Below are 16550 nucleotides of genomic sequence, written 5' to 3' on the forward strand. Positions count from 1 at the left end.
TTGAAACTGTCTTCAACGATGCCGAAGTCCCCCTGCAGCAACCGGGTAACCAGGGTAAACATCGGGTTACTAAGTGCAGGGCCGCGCTTAGTAACCCGATATTTACCCTGGTTACCATTGTAAAAGTTAAAAAAAAAAAAAAAAACACTACACACTCACATTCCAATGTCTGTCACGTCCCCTGCCGTCAGCTTCCCGCACTGACTGTGTCAGCGCCGGCCGTAAAGCAGAGCACAGCGGTGACGTCACCGCTGTGCTCTTCTTTACGGCTGGCACTGACAGTCAGTGCGGGAAGCTGACGGCGGGGGGCGTGACAGACATCGGAATGTGAGTATGTACTGTTTTTTTTTTTTTTTACTTTTACAATGGTAACCAGGGTAAATATCGGGTTACTAAGCGCGGCCCTGCACTTAGTAACCCGATGTTTACCCTGGTTACAAGTGAACACATCGCTGGATCGGCGTCACACACGCCGATCCAGCGATGACAGTGGGTGATCAGCGACCAAAAAAAGGTCCTGATCATTCCCTACGACCAACGATGTCCCAGCAGGGGCCTGATCGTTGGTCGCTGTCACACATAACGAGATCGTTAGCGGGATCGTTGCTACGTCACAAAAAAGTGTGACGTTGCAATGATATCGTTAACGAAATCGTTATGTGTGAAGGTACCTTAACTTGCTCTGTCTGCAGGGAAGTCCAGCAATATTCTTACACCCCCCCAGCATGGCTTTCAAAAAAAGACAAAAAATACTGTTTTTTATTTGTCCATTATCAGTGTAGCCACAAGACTTATTTTGCGAGGCAGGTTGTATTAGTCATTGTAATCACTAGGTTATACTGTACCTACCCCACAGAGTTGCCATTTTAGTAACTCTTGGTAAGTTTATTTGTTTTTACGCTTACAATTTGACAGCGTTTCCCATGTAATTTTGTATCGCCACTTTTACTTCTTGTTGATGAGCGCAAATTTTTGGGGGAACAAGACATAATTTACAGCGAGAACTTGCAACTTTTTTTTAACCATATTTTATTCATTTTTTCTATTACAAAAAACATGGTTTGTATTGTGGGATAGAAATAGTTAAAGTTGTATAGTTTGCACTGTTATGGATGTTGCCATTTTTGTTTAGATTTTTGCTTGGTTTTATAGTATGTCTTGATGTAAAAATAATTTTTCTTATGCTATAACTTTTTTTTTAATACTTTTAAACTCTTCATTTTATTTACATAATTTTAGTCAAACAAAGGGGTTAAACATATTTTGTTTTGATCACTTCTGTAATACACAGTGCGGTGTATTATTCCTGGCTAACAGAATTCTGCTGACGTACCAACTCCTCGGTACCCCGTGATTCATTGCACGGGGGCCAATGTGACAGAGGGGGCTCCCTCCGTCACACTCCTCATAGGACTCAAACATGTAAGGTGTTGGCCGAATCGCTAGTATGTCCCACCTTGCAGAGGGGAGCGAGCACTGTGATGGAGCGACTGTCCCAGGATCACACACCCAGGGGGACCTGAACAGAACTTTTCTCAGCCTAATGTAAAGTGGCAATAATCGGAAGTAGCATTATTACCTGTACACCATTGATGAGTAACACATTAATAATAGGCTGCATAATTTAGTAGATTTTTTTTACATTTGCTTTACTAGCATTTTGTTTTCATGTAAAAATCTTAGTCCTATAGGTGCAGATGAGCACTTCACCTATGTCTGGTCCTTAGACCGTTCTCCTCTTCCTCTTCCCTGGTCCCCTCTCTGCAGACAGTGGCGCTCTGTGCCGTCTCCAGGAGCCTGTATGACTGCTCTAGTGTTAGACACGTACGATAACAGTGCGAGCTGCTCCCCTGACTCTTCACAAGCTCTGGAATGCATTTTTCTGCTAATAAACTTTACTATTTATGACCTTTTTAATTATCAACTTCTTAAATCTTGGTGTAACTGAATGCAGACTTGTCTACATAGAAATGTACAGGTTTCCTGGAAGTCCAGCACAGCATATCACGGACCACAATTTTACATTTCATTTTCCATCCTGTTTTAACGTAAAATATTTAACCTTAACGTTTCAGAGAGGGGTTAAAAGAAAATGTGTTGATTTATTACGTTACATATAGCTCTGATTGAGACCACTGCAAAATGTTCAGTTTGTCTGATTTTTCTCTTTATAGGTATATTTTTGCGTAAAATGTAAATTGTTCTTAGTCTGTAAACTTCTGACAACAGGTCTCCGAAGTTCCAAGCAATAAGTTGTTTTTTTTTTTCTGAAAATGAGAAAAGGTCAAAAATTTATTTTAAAAAATCTAGACCTTTCAGACCTCAATGCAAAGAAAACAAGTTCATAATCATTTAGAAACAACAATATTATTATTATTATTTATTGATTTATATAGCACCATAAATTCCATGGTGCTGTACATGAGAAAGGGGTTACATACAGAGGAGGAGTAGTAGTAGTAACAATACTAATGTTTTCACTCCGGAAAAGTTCAGAAATCAATATTTTGTGGAATAACCATGATTGTTAATCACAGCTTTCATGCGTCTTGGCATGCTTTCCACCAGTCTTTCACTTCTGGTGCAAAAATGTAAGCAGTTCTTTGATGGCTTGTGACTATCCATGATCCTCTTGATTACATTCCAGAGGTTTTCAATGGGGTTCAGGTGTGATGGTGTTTAGGCTGCCCATGACAGGGATTTGATGCGGTGGTCTCTAAATTTTTGCCAGAGCTGTATCTGGGAAGGAGCTCCATTTTTGAGACAGCTCACTGGTGTTACCCATCATGAGATGTTTCTTGTGTGGCACCTTGGTAATGAGAAGCCTTTTTATAAGCCACCAGTTGAGCCAGCTGATATTATTTTTCACTACGTGGCAGGATTGCATTCTAATTACTGATAGATTTCACCTGGTGTCATGAAGTTCCATGGCTTTTTGCACCTCTTTCTTCATGTGTTAAATACTTGTTCTCATTATTACACGTAATGTATGGGCATCTATGGTTTGATTTCCTTGCCTATGTCGATTGGATGGGTTGTTACCAACATCTGGTGAGAATTTCATGTCAATAGCCCCTTTTAGAAATATATTTACATAGACAGTTGGGGATGTTTGCAATACTTATTTCACCCACTGTGTATGTGTGTATATATATGTATGTATGTATGTATGTGTATATATGTGTGTGTATATATATATATATATATATATGTATATATATATGTATATATATATATATATATATATATATATATATATATATATATATATATATCTCATACTTTTATTCTTCTTTTGCATATTGCCTGTGTATGAGAAACTCTGTTTGTGTAAAAATATATACTTTTTACTGTCCTTTTATTTTAGGCAACTAGTCCTTTCCTGCACATTGGTGCTGTGATTGGCGTGTCTGCTCTGGCCTGGGTGCTTGCTGGATATTTTTGGGAAACAAAAAATAAAGGTAATTATTTTGGCTTTCATTCACAATTCCATACTGTATCTGAATGTTGAAGTGACGATTTGCGGACTGCAGGACAATTAGAGATAAATATTAGTATTCTACTATTTATTTATATTAATTGATCATCTATTTATCCTTGCAGTGTTGAAGTGTCTGCTTCCATTAGTATACTTCTGCCTCGTTGGTGCTCTGTTTGTGAGTCCTCTCTTCATTTCTTCACCCTGCATCATGAAGGCATCAAAACTTCCATTAAAACCAAACCTCATAGGTCACCGTGGGGCGCCAATGGTACGTTATCTGGGGCGATTAGTACAAGATTGCCATCAGTTGTCACTGCTCTCCTAGAACAATCTCTGGGTTTTCTTTTTCAGTTGGCTCCAGAAAACACAATGATGTCATTTGACAAGATGGTGAATTCTGGAGTAAAGGTCTTCGAGACTGATGTCATGGTCAGGTAGGAGAACACACATATATTTTTTTTTTCCACCACTTCCAGCCTCCAGTACTACAAATTCCAACAGTCTTTATTCTCTCCAACCGTTCAGCTCGGATGGAGTCCCCTTTTTAATGCATGATGAAACTCTACTGAGGACAACCAATGTCAATCAAGTTTTTCCATTACGTTCACATCAAAATTGCTCCAATTTTACCTGGTCTGAACTCCAGACGTTAAATGCTGGTGGATGGTTTTTGCAGGTAATATTTTTTTTTTTTATTATTCTTTTTAAATGAACCTTTTCCAAGGTCCTGTTGATGAGTTTTCTTTTTTTTTATGTTCTATTTTGTATTTGCCTTACTGTTGTTTTCTTTTTAGCGAAACCCTTTTGGAACAGATGGTTCACTGACAGATACTGACCGTCAAGAGGTTCTGCAGCAGAAAATTCCTTCTCTGGAGGAAGTATTGATGGCATGCAAGGATCGAAACATCTCTATAATGTTTGACCTGCGCCAGCCGCCTGCAGGACACCCGTATTACAAGAGCTTTGTGAATGTCACTCTTGATACAATTTTGAATGGTTCTATACCCCAGGATCTGGTAAGGCTTCTGTACTGTGCTGGGAAGTAGAGATGTCATGGATTACTATTACACCTTTTGAGTCCCCGATCACCATTTTACCAGCAATGACTAAAATCCACAGATTCTGCTTATAAAATTGTGTCTCTCGTGCTCTGCAGATATTGTGGCTTCCAGACGATGAGCGGGAGGAAGTAATGAGGACCGCTTCAGGTTTCAAACAGATTTATGGTAGAAAGAGGGAAAAAAATGACACTGATGCTTTTGATGCTGTGAATCTATCATATACAAATATAAGTGTGAGTGACATCAGGTAAGAATCATTAACATTGATGTAAGATGTGTAGTATCGTTATTGCCGCCATACTTGCACAATACTGTATCGGTGAATTCAATCCATTTTCCCGTATATTGTTCATTCTGTTGAGGTAATTTGCCGTTATTAACATATACATGTAAGCTCTGTTTTCTTCTCATCTTATCCAGGTCGTATCGTCAAGATAATATTTCTGTGAATCTATTTGTGGTTAATGAACCCTGGTTGTTCTCCTATGCTTGGTGTGCTGGAGCCACTTCTGTCACCACTAATGCATGCCATCTTCTCAAGGATCTGAAACAACCAATATGGCTCATGGTTAGTGAATTTAATGTTAGCACAATCTTATGAGGTTTTAACATATCCATCTTCTCAGCTGTCATTTTATTAGCACCAGATGTTGATTCACACAAAGCTTAAGCTGGCGCATTTAATAGCGGTCAGCCAAAAGATTGTTCGATTGATGGCTATCCCCCCGACTCCCCGATACACAGGCTATGCTAAGCTCGATGGAGCGCTCTTATGTTCTCTGTGAGATTCCGGACTCATCTGACAACATCCCCTCTACCCAACAAACCCAATGCTGAAATTGGTGGGATGGGTCAACTTTTATCTAATGTGGAATATGAGATGCCCTACGGGGATCATATTTATAATAAAAAGCTCCATGATCAATTACATAGTCTCCAAAAAACAAATAAGCTCATGCTGCCCCTCTATACATGCTTCCCTAGATTGGGGGGGGTCTCTATTACAAGTATGGCCCTGCTTGACTTTGGAGGACAAAAAACCTCCAGATAATGACCACATTTTACCAGCACATAGTGACCAAATATTACCACCATACTGATCATTAATAAAATCCGCTATACCAACACCAGTATTGCTAGAAATGCTCCTATATAAGCAACAAATACCCCACTCTTATACTGATCAATAAAAACAAGCGATACTACCACCATACAGTGATCATAGAAGGGTAGGGATCAATTGTACACAGGAGCTTTGTATACTGTGTGTTTTATACACTATAGCTACTGTATCCAGTGATTCACAAGTGTATTTTTCTCTGATTGTAATCATTCTGTTTCCATTTCATCGCTTTTCAACCTTGATCTTCGTGATGCCTTGTTCCATCAGTGACTCATCTATTTATTTTACTCTTTTATATAGCACCATCATATTTCACAGCGCTTTACATTCATTATCATCACTGTCCCCATTGGGCTCACAATCTAAATTCGCTATCAGTTTGTCTTTAGAGTGTGGTAGGAAACTGGAGAATCGGGAGGAAACCCACGCAACACGGGCATAATATACAAACTGCTTGTCTAGAGTTGGCTCAGGAGCTGAGTCTGTTCCATACACAGCAGAGGACGGCTTTTATATAACTGGCACCTGCTTTTAAAGGGAACCTGTCACCCCCAAAATCGTATATGAGGTAAGCTCACCAGCATCAGGGGCTTATATACAGCATTCTGTAATGCTGTAGATAAGCCCCCGATGTATCCTGAAAGATGACAAAAAGAGGTTAGATTATACTCACCCAGGGGCGGTCCTGGTTCGGTTCGGGTCCGATGGACGTCCGAGTCCGGGGCCTTCTATCTTCATTCGATGACGTCCTCTTCTTGTCTTCTTGCTGCGGCTCCGGCGCAGGTGTACTTTGTCTGCCCTGATGAGGGCAAAGTACTGCAGTGCGCAGGTGCTGGGCCTCTCTGACCTTTCCCGATGCCTGCGCACTGCAGTACTTTGCTCTGCCCTCAACAGAGAAGTAAGCCTGCGCCGGAGCTGCGTCGTGAAGACAAGAAGAGGACGTCATCGTAAGAAGATAGGAGGCGCTGGACCCGGATCACGATGCCCATCGGACCCGGACCGCAGCGGGACCACCCCTGGGTGAGTATAATCTAACCTCTTTTTCTTATCTTTCAGGTTACATCGGGGGCTTATCTACAGCATTCCAGAATACTGTAGATAAGCCCCTGATGCCGGTGGGCTTAGCTCATATACGATTTTGAGGGTGACAGAGTCCCTTTAACAGCAATAATTAGTTATGTGTTTAACCATTTTAGTTCCACTGTCAATACAGCCATTCAATCCAGGGGTATCCTGTGCCAATGGCTTGTCATGGCAGTCCAGGTACACGTCACTGCCATCTTTGTCCAGGTTATTTTCATTTTCAAAACAACTCTCTGTACTGTAATTGCAATCCAAGCTGCCTCCACAGAATAATAAAATTGTGGAACAGCTAAATGAAAAGGTCCGCAAGGAAAGTTACACCTTTTGGGGCTATCTGCATGCCCTGTCCATGCATGCTGCTCAAAACTACATTATAAGACCATGGGATTTTGCAGTAATATTGTGTGAGGTTTTAGAAGTTCAGCAAAAAAAAAAAAAGATCTCTACAATAAAGATTTAGTGTGCTCTGTGCACCACACAGGATTTGTTGCACAAGGGGGGATGTGACAATATTTTGAACAAATTTGTGACTAAAATTAAACCAACTAAGAGGTCCATTGTCTTCTCTCTCTAGGATCCGGACAACTATTTAATCATCTGGATTATAGCAGATGTTGTAGCATTTATTCACATAATTTGGGCATTTCTTGTGCTTAGGTAAGTAGGGTGAAAAGTACAACATATTGGCATTCCTATCATACTCTTTAAGGTCTAAAATTTGAAGAAGTTATTGCTATTCATGATGGTCTAAGTTGGTTATGGGTTACTCCCTCCTATAGCCTTGGATCTAGAGAGGTTTATTTGTTAAAGCTAAAGAGAGGACCATGCGTTTCGGAATTTCTACTCCAAGAGAACAGTCCGCAGCGGTATCTCCCCACCCTATTAAACTGACAGACCTTTCTCTCTATACACATGGGCATAGACCTGTCATTCCAGTGAACCAACCAAGCAAAAACAGTCAGAAGTCCAAATATATATAAATGTACAGAAAAACTTTATTATTAATAATGACAGATAAAAACATAACAGAAGGAAGCAATCCCCGTGCTACCCATGGCATGCACCTGAAAAGGGCAGGGGATAGGTGCCTTTAGCATAAGCAGGTCCACCCATCAGGGCTGCCACTAGGAATTTCAGGGCCCCATACTGGCAAAATTTTCAGGGCCCCCTTAAGACTCCGCCCAGGCTCCACCCCAGCCCCGCCTCCACCCCTCGAACTGTCCACAGTCCCACCGCTGTCTCTTGGCAAAACTCCACTTCTCACAAATCACACATTAACAGTTCCCATCACCAGATCAAACACATAGCCAGCAGCGTTTGTTTTGGCCAAAAGGTTTTTTTTTTAATCTGAGACGACAACAATGTAGACTCTTTTGGCCGGGCCCTACTCTACTGTAACCTATTAAACATTTGTTAAAATATGCAATACAATTTAGGTGTATTTTTATTTATTTTTCAATTTTTCAAATGACCAATAATACCACATACAAGGGACAAATACCACAACACCATGACCAGACACCATATTATCACCACATAGTGACCTATAATACTATCTACAAGGAACAAATACCGCCACACCATGTGCAGACCACATATTACCACCACAGTGACTGAACAATATCACATACAAGGGACAAATACCACCGCAGCATGTCCAGACCACATATTACCATCACATGGTGACCAACTACATACAAGGAACAAATACCAACACAACATGAACAGACCACATATTACCACCACACAGTGACCGAATAATAGCACATACAAGGAACAAATACTGCTACACCATGGCCGGACAACATATTACCACCACATTGTGACTGAATAGTACAGTACTGATCATTAATTTAAAAAAAATACTATCACCATAAGTGCCATTATACATAGGAGATCTGTACTTAGTATGCAGTGTCTGTGTACAGGTAATACAGTGGTCACCGGTGCCATTATACACAGGAGCTCTATATATAGTGTCAGTGTACAGGTAATACAGTGGTCACCGGTGCCATTATACACAGGAGCTCTTTATATAGTGTCAGTGTACAGGTAATACAGGGATCACCAGTGACATTATACACAGGAGCTCTGTATATAGGGTACAGTGTACATGTAATACAGCGATCACTAGTGACATTATACACAGGAGCTCTGTATATAGTGTACAGGTAATATAATGATCACCAGTGACATTATACCCAGGAGCTCTGTATACAGTATACAGTGTATGGTGTCAGTGTACAGGTAACATACTCACCAGTGACGTCTCTAGCTAAAGTCCTTCATCTTTGCGTTTCTTTTTAATCCAGCGCAGACCGCTATCACTTCTTTCAGCCAGGACTCGTCTCTGCATAAAATAACACAGTTATCTAGAGCACCGTTTCCAGAGCACATTCCCCACTTTTTCCCTTTCTTCTACACTACACATCTGACTACAGACGTTCACCCACCATTAATATATAATTGGTTATTATGCAACCCACCATTCCAAATATAAATTATAATCCGCCACTGTGCCCCCACTATCTGTATATAGCCACTTTCCCCATGTAATATATAAATGAATTAGCACCTGTATTCTTTCTCCCAATTATTACCAGTCACTTTATCCTCAACGATCCCACTATGTACCTCCCGCTCTAACCCTTACCCCAATTAATTATAGTTACATGCCCCTTCTGCCTCAATTCATTGTCATGTCTTCTCTCTCTCCCACCCTCTATTCATTATCAATTGCTCTTCCCCCACCCTCAAAATTCATTATTTGCTCTCCCCACCTTCAATACACCATTTGCTCTTCCCACCCCCACCTTCAATTCAATTGCTGTCCACGTCCCTCACACTCACTTCATGTGCAGTCCCCATCACCCCCACTTCATCATTTAGTCCCCTATCATCATTTAGTCCCCTATCCCCCCGTCACTTCATCTGCAGTCCCCCTTACTTAATCATTTGCAGCCCCCTATCATTTCATCATGTGCAGAACCCCCTCAAACACACTTCATCATCTGCAGTCCCTATCACTCCCACATCATTTCCTGTCCCTATCACCCCCACATCATCATTTGCAGTCCCCATCATCCCCACATCATTTGCAGTCCCCATCATCCCCACATCATTTGCAGTCCCCATCATCCCCACATCATTTGCAGTCCCCATCACCCCCACATCATTTCCTGTCCCTATCACCCCCACATCATCATTTGCAGTCCCCATTACCCCCACATCATTTGCAGTCCCCATCACCCCCACATCATCATTTGCAGTCCCCCCACATCATTTGCAGTCCCCATCACCCCCACATCATCATTTGCAGTCCCCATCACCCCCACATCATCATTTGCAGTCCCCCCACATCATTTGCAGTCCCCATCACCCCCACATCATCATTTGCAGTCCCCATTACCCCCACATCATTTGCAGTCCCCATCACCCCCACATCATCATTTGCAGTCCCCCCACATCATTTGCAGTCCCCATCACCCCCACATCATCATTTGCAGTCCCCATCACCCCCACATCATCATTTGCAGTCCCCCCACATCATTTGCAGTCCCCATCACCCCCACATCATCATTTGCAGTCCCCATCACCCCCACATCATTTGCAGTCCCCCCACATCATTTGCAGTCATCACCCCCACATCATTTGCAGTCCCCATCACCCCCACATCATTTGCAGTCCCCATCATTCCCACATCATTTGCAGTGCACATCACCCCCACATCAGTTGCAGTCCCCATCACCCCCACATCATCATTTGCAGTCCCCCCACATCATTTGCAGTCCCCATCACCCCCACATCATCATTTGCAGTCCCCATTACCCCCACATCATTTGCAGTCCCCATCACCCCCACATCATCATTTGCAGTCCCCATCACCCCCACATCATCATTTGCAGTCCCCATCACCCCCACATCATCATTTGCAGTCCCCCCACATCATTTGCAGTCCCCATCACCCCCACATCATCATTTGCAGTCCCCATCACCCCCACATCATTTGCAGTCCCCCCACATCATTTGCAGTCATCACCCCCACATCATTTGCAGTCCCCATCACCCCCACATCATTTGCAGTCCCCATCATTCCCACATCATTTGCAGTGCACATCACCCCCACATCAGTTGCAGTCCCCATCACCCCCACATCATTTGCAGTCCCCATCACCCCCACATCATTTGCAGTCCCCATCACCCCCACATCATTTGCAGTCCCACCACATCATTTGCAGTCCCCATCACCCCCACATCATTTGCAGTCCCCCCACATCATTTGCAGTCCCCATCACCCCCACATCATTTGCAGTTCCCATCACCCCCACATCATCATTTGCAGTCCCCTATCCCCCTTTCACTTCATCTGCAGTCCCCCTTACTTCATCATTTGCAGCCCCCTATCATTTCATGTGCAGTACCCCCTCAAATACAATTCATCATCTGCAGCCCCCTATTATTTCATCATGTGCAGTACTCCCTAAAACACACTTCATCATCTGCAGTCTCACTCCCCCCAGGCCCCCACCTCACCTATTTAAAAAAATAAAAAAAATTTTATACTTACCTCAGTCGTTCTGGGCCGTCTAGTGTTTCCAGCAGTGGAGCAGCAGCTAGAATGTATGGGCTGCTGAGAGGACCTGACAGGAGCCCATACATTCTAGCACATTCACTTCTGAGATTGCTAGAATGGATGGGCTGTAGTCAGGACCTGCAGGGAGCCCATACATTCTAGCTACAGCCGAGCAGGAGCTGCGCAGCTGACTAGGTAAGACCGCCTGTAGACAGCTCCAAAACGGCTCCCGGGCCCCAGCGCCGACATGTGTGCCGCACTGCACAGTATTTTAGTGCACGATGGGGCCCGATCAGCAGAAGCACAGCAGTGGGGCCCCGGATCTGCGGGCCCCTCTGTGTACTGCTGCTGACCGGGCCCCATACAGCAGTAACGGCTGTAATGCCCTGATGGCGGCCCTGCCACCCATTAACCATAAGAAGAAACCAATAGTCGTGTAGGACTAGTAAACAGTAACTGCATGTAAAGAACAGTGCAGTCTACAATTTAGCAGCAACGCCCACACACAATGCACAAAATACATACCGGTTAATGTAGGAGTATACCTAATACGAACGGGCACCTCACCCCTGTCCACCCCAGTGGAGGAGCGAGGCTAGCCATTCCAACACATGATCCCCAGCTGGCTGTGAAGAGCAGGTTTTTGTTTGTTTTTTTTTCTGAAAAGCCGCAGTGCAGCCGGTTTATGCTGCCAATTATTAAAGTTCACTTTAATGTTCTATAATATGATTACGGTATTTGGTTATTAAATTGTTTGTATTGTAAAGGGGATAATGGAAGTGGTGGTATTGGGCATGAACGTATACTAAGAATTTATTTTATTCATCCAGAATGGCTCAAATTATATTAAATGATCTGCCCTTAGAGGAAGGTGACTGCATATGAAATGACATGCACATTTACTGAAACAGACAGGTCAGGCAGGCTGACCGCTCCTGTGATGTGAGGTTGTAGATCTGGTGGATTTTGTTCTAAACACTTTCTTTCTTTTGTCCATCTAGAGCATGTATCAGAAAAAAAGAAGACGAAGGTATGATACATTCATCTGTGGTATTACAAATGGCCACAATCACTGATCTAGCAATGCAAGCCTACTAACCCTAAGCTATACAGCAGTCTGGCTAAAACTTCACTTAAAACTTGATCGCGGGCCTTAACCCCGTGTCAATGTGAATGTACGGCTCAGGGTTAAAGCAGTCTCACAGGTTGGGTTTCCAGCTGTCGGACACGGCCGCAGACCTCATGGGAAATTATAAACGGTTTATCACAGCTCCTTTCTTTTCTCTGTGAGCACTCTGAAGCATTATCATTGCCGATCCTGTAGGACCTGGCAATTATGGATCCTTACAGACCCAATCAACTCTGCCAGTGACTTTTGTCACATAGCGAGCTTTTTACCTCTGTAACTGGGCTTCTGGATGCCCAAGTTACAGTGCAAAAATTTAGTAATCAATGTTCCTCAGAGATCTTTTATGTATTAAGGGACAAGTAAATTAAACCTCTAACACCCCCCCCCCACCACCACCACCCCTTTCTCTCTCCCTCCACTCTCCTCAATATAACCATCTACCTGCCCCCTCTCTCCGTCCTGTCTGTCCTCTCCCCCTATCGCTCTCGCCACCCACCCCCTATCTCTCTCTGCCCCCACCACCACTCCATCTCTCTTTTTTTTTCCATATTAAGAGTAGAGTGGCTGTAATAACCTGGACAATTCACTCAATGGGTTCTTTGGTGTGAAATGTGATCAGTAAATATACACGATCTTGAAACAATAGAATGTAATTGTTGAGTGTATGGTGCTCTGTAGAATGATAATAACCAGGCCCATAGTAGAGCCTTTATTGTGCCTCCCCACCAGCTTATATAGTGTCTGCTGGAAATTATCATGCAGTTTTCACCTCACTGACTGCGCAAATTCAGAGGCTTTAAATGGGGTAGCGGTGAAGCATGCACAGGACTACTTTATTCTAACTCTACAGGACTGATGCTCTTGCCATTAGCTCCATAGACAATACATGGGGTGGTAAGGTGCTATCCACACTCCTCATTAAGTTTGAGCAGAACGGAAGTACTGGGGTCTCGTAACACCCGCTCTATTGCTTGTAGATTTTAGAATTTATAAGCATAAATATTCTAATGATTTAAAGGAACGTGACCGCTGATACATGGTCCCCGATCCATGAGTAGCATGTGTCCGACACTGGCTGTACGAACTCTGCAGCAGTTCAGAGTCCAATATACCTGGCTATGTTTTCAAGAAAAACATTCCTTGGAAGCCCCGGGAATCAAACACATAAAGAGAGACCTGCCAATCCAGAGCAGCGGGTGGGGAGAAGCTGCCAAGAACCTGTCTGTCCTCCTAGTCTACCATACAACTTTGCTTCCAGTGGCTTTGAAAGTATATTTTTCTCTGAAATGCAGCAGGGTTTTGGATCGGGCAGCATGTATCTGCTTCAGGTTCCCTTTTAAAATGCGTGATACATGATCAAGGGCAGGAGGCCTTATTCTCTATATGACATGCAGTGTATAGCCATTATTATGTTTGGACACAACTAGTGCTGAACTTAACACCATATACCTTTCTACTTGTCAGAGTCAGAAACCGTATTACTGATGAAGATTGAGAGTTTGGTCGCGTAGCCACACTGGACGTCTAATTCCTAGAAAAGACAATTCACTGTGTCCTCCATATCCTCTCAGGCTGGAGACAGGAGCATGAGGAGGCTGAGCTGGACTAATCCATGGTGCCTGCACTGCCTATTGTCTGACGAGTCTTAGCTACTGAGTCATCGCACGCAAGATTGCTGCATACAAAAGTGCTACATGAATTTTTGACCTGCGTGGGTCACTTTCAGATGTTTATATTCCGTATATTTCCATTAGTTTGGTGAAACAAATTATAAAGGATGTATTTTTGTTTACTGGGCCACAACTTACGAGATATTGAACAGGGTAACGTTATTTTTTAGAAATGTTTCAATTTTTAACATTCCAGAACATTGGTTGTATAATTTCTTAAATGTTGGTGGGAAAATCCCCTTAAACTAATCCCCTATCCCTTTACCGATTAGAATGATTGCTCCATTTGCTGTCTATCGGAGTGTAACTTGAAGCTTGTGGGCACCAATGCAAAGCCTCCAATGGGGCCCCCAATTATGACAGATCTTGATTAATAATGGTCTTTTCATGTGGACCTAAGGGACTTTTGGGGCCTCCTAGGTTCCAGGGCCCGGGTGTGATTGCAGTCTCTGCACCTTTTATAGTTACGCCCCTGCGCACACCCTCATTACCGCTCCCACGGAAGTGACTGCATGCTCATTACTGCACCATGTGCATGGTGGACATGTGGTTAGCTAATGAATGTAGGTGGGTTAACCCTTTTAATGCTGCATAACACTTTCCATTTCCACACTTGGCACATAAACCCTGTGTGTCGGTGGCATACTGAGAAAAAAATGCTGGAGAAGAAAAACTGTTTTCTTGGGCCAAATGCCATATTGTGGCGCTCCTGTGCCACTTGTTTCAACACATAGAATTCTGTTGATGCTCTGAGTTGCACTGAACATAACTTATTCAGCAGCATTTTCCAAGACTTTTCTAAGTTGAAAAGTGTCAGAAAAGAACTGCAGGTTTGACTTGATTCTTTTCGACCAATGGCAAATTCACTAACTGGGCATGCACTGAGTTATTGAATCTGGCACACCGCTGGCGCAGTGTCCTCGTATTTATAGATCTCTACAGTCTTTTTTCCATGTGTATGTGTGTGGTAGGCTGCTGTATAAAAATATGTACAACATTTGTAAATAGAAGATATTGTCCTGGTTGTGTGTTCCCACTTTTACAGAATATTTTATAACAATGAATGGCACAAGAAACTTATTTTTTTCATGCTTTACTTAATAAATAACTTGTGGGTTTTGGACTGAGGCTGAGTTTTATAGTTGCCTACTACTTAGGACTACTATGAAAAGTAAAAACCTTGGCAAAGTTTACACCTGCTTTAAAATGGCTTAATATGCTACAAGGAATTTTTAGGGTGTATGGAAACCATGTTTGTCTTCAAGAAGTGGAAGAACCATGGGAAAAGGTAAGCATTCCGGCTGGCATTGCTGGATGATCTTCTTTTGTAGGAAGTTCAGGTCACTCACCACTAATGCTTCTTTATGGCGTACCATAAATGTACGAAAACAGCATAAGGTCACTTCTCCCGACCTATGGCCATTTCCCGCCTAGTGACATCTTGTCAAGAACCTTTGTTACCTGTACAAAGAGATTTTGACCCTCCTTAAGCTTTCTCCAATTGCCTTGAAATTAAAGGGGATCTGTCTCAAGGTTTTTGGCACCTAACCTGAGAGTATCATAATTTAGTGGCAGAGACCCTGACTTCTGCTGCTTGTTGTTGCTTTTATATCCTCATTGCTTTATCAGCAGGTAGCCCAACCTTGTCCCCACCACTGACTGGCAGCTTTCTGTGTACATTGTGCATAATCAGAAAGCTGGTAATCAGTGGATTGGGCAGGGATAGACAAAGCTTAGCATTCAAAGGACTGATAAAACGTCAGCAGATAAAACTGTGGTTTTATCAAAACTGCAGCAAGCAGCCCAGTAAATAATACATCATTGGAATGAGGGTCTCTGGCTCTATATCATGCTGCTCTCAGATAGGGTAGCAAACACCTGATGAAAAATTTCCTTCAAAAGGAAACCTGTCAGTCAATTCATACTGCTGGCAGCATGAATCCAGGGTAACAGAGAAAGTATACTTTATAATCCGGTTGGGGACAATAAGAATAGACGAGACTAGTCCACTGCCACCCAGGGCCTGGTTTCTATTCTCATCACTCTAGTTTGTTGATAGGGCTTCCCATGTGTGCACATTGGGAAAGACCTGTCAATCAACTATACTGATACTGGAATAAGCAGGCCCTTTGTGGCACTGGACTAGTATAGTCCGGGACCATGGTCCCCTGCCAGATCTTTAAAGTACATCTATAAACATACCTGACTGCTATCGTGCAGCCACATTCTGATTTTTCCTCTGTGATCTGGGGCAACATGAATCAACTGACGGGTTCCCTTTAAGCAAAGGTTATTTCTAAAAATGTGGAGTACTTGCTAGATAAGTGTACAAAAGCTCTTATGACCTTTTTTAATAAATGCATTCCTAAATGATCTGCATCTTGTGAACATGGAAAAAAAAATGTAAGACCTTCTCTACTGATAATGACA

The 16550-nt window shown here is 42.8% G+C and overlaps 1 protein-coding gene across 5 annotated transcripts in view; it reads left to right on the top strand.

Annotated features, from left to right (window-relative positions):
- The window catches only part of GDPD2 (glycerophosphodiester phosphodiesterase domain containing 2), a 91959-nt gene extending 76711 nt beyond the window's left edge, over positions 1 to 15248 (top strand). For all 5 annotated transcript variants that reach the window (XM_077284964.1, XM_077284963.1, XM_077284962.1 and 2 more), the window contains 10 exons: positions 3368 to 3461; positions 3604 to 3749; positions 3833 to 3915; positions 4007 to 4157; positions 4276 to 4497; positions 4638 to 4789; positions 4963 to 5110; positions 7323 to 7405; positions 12323 to 12351; positions 13915 to 15248. In XM_077284964.1, the coding sequence (XP_077141079.1) occupies positions 3368 to 3461; positions 3604 to 3749; positions 3833 to 3915; positions 4007 to 4157; positions 4276 to 4497; positions 4638 to 4789; positions 4963 to 5110; positions 7323 to 7405; positions 12323 to 12351; positions 13915 to 13961 (1155 nt within the window). In that variant the 3' untranslated portion in view covers positions 13962 to 15248. The remainder of the gene's footprint in view (positions 1 to 3367; positions 3462 to 3603; positions 3750 to 3832; positions 3916 to 4006; positions 4158 to 4275; positions 4498 to 4637; positions 4790 to 4962; positions 5111 to 7322; positions 7406 to 12322; positions 12352 to 13914) is intronic.
- The last annotated feature ends 1302 nt before the right edge of the window (positions 15249 to 16550 follow it).

Source organism: Ranitomeya variabilis, chromosome 2, assembly GCF_051348905.1.
Source record: "Ranitomeya variabilis isolate aRanVar5 chromosome 2, aRanVar5.hap1, whole genome shotgun sequence".
Taxonomy (NCBI): Eukaryota; Metazoa; Chordata; class Amphibia; order Anura; family Dendrobatidae; genus Ranitomeya; species Ranitomeya variabilis.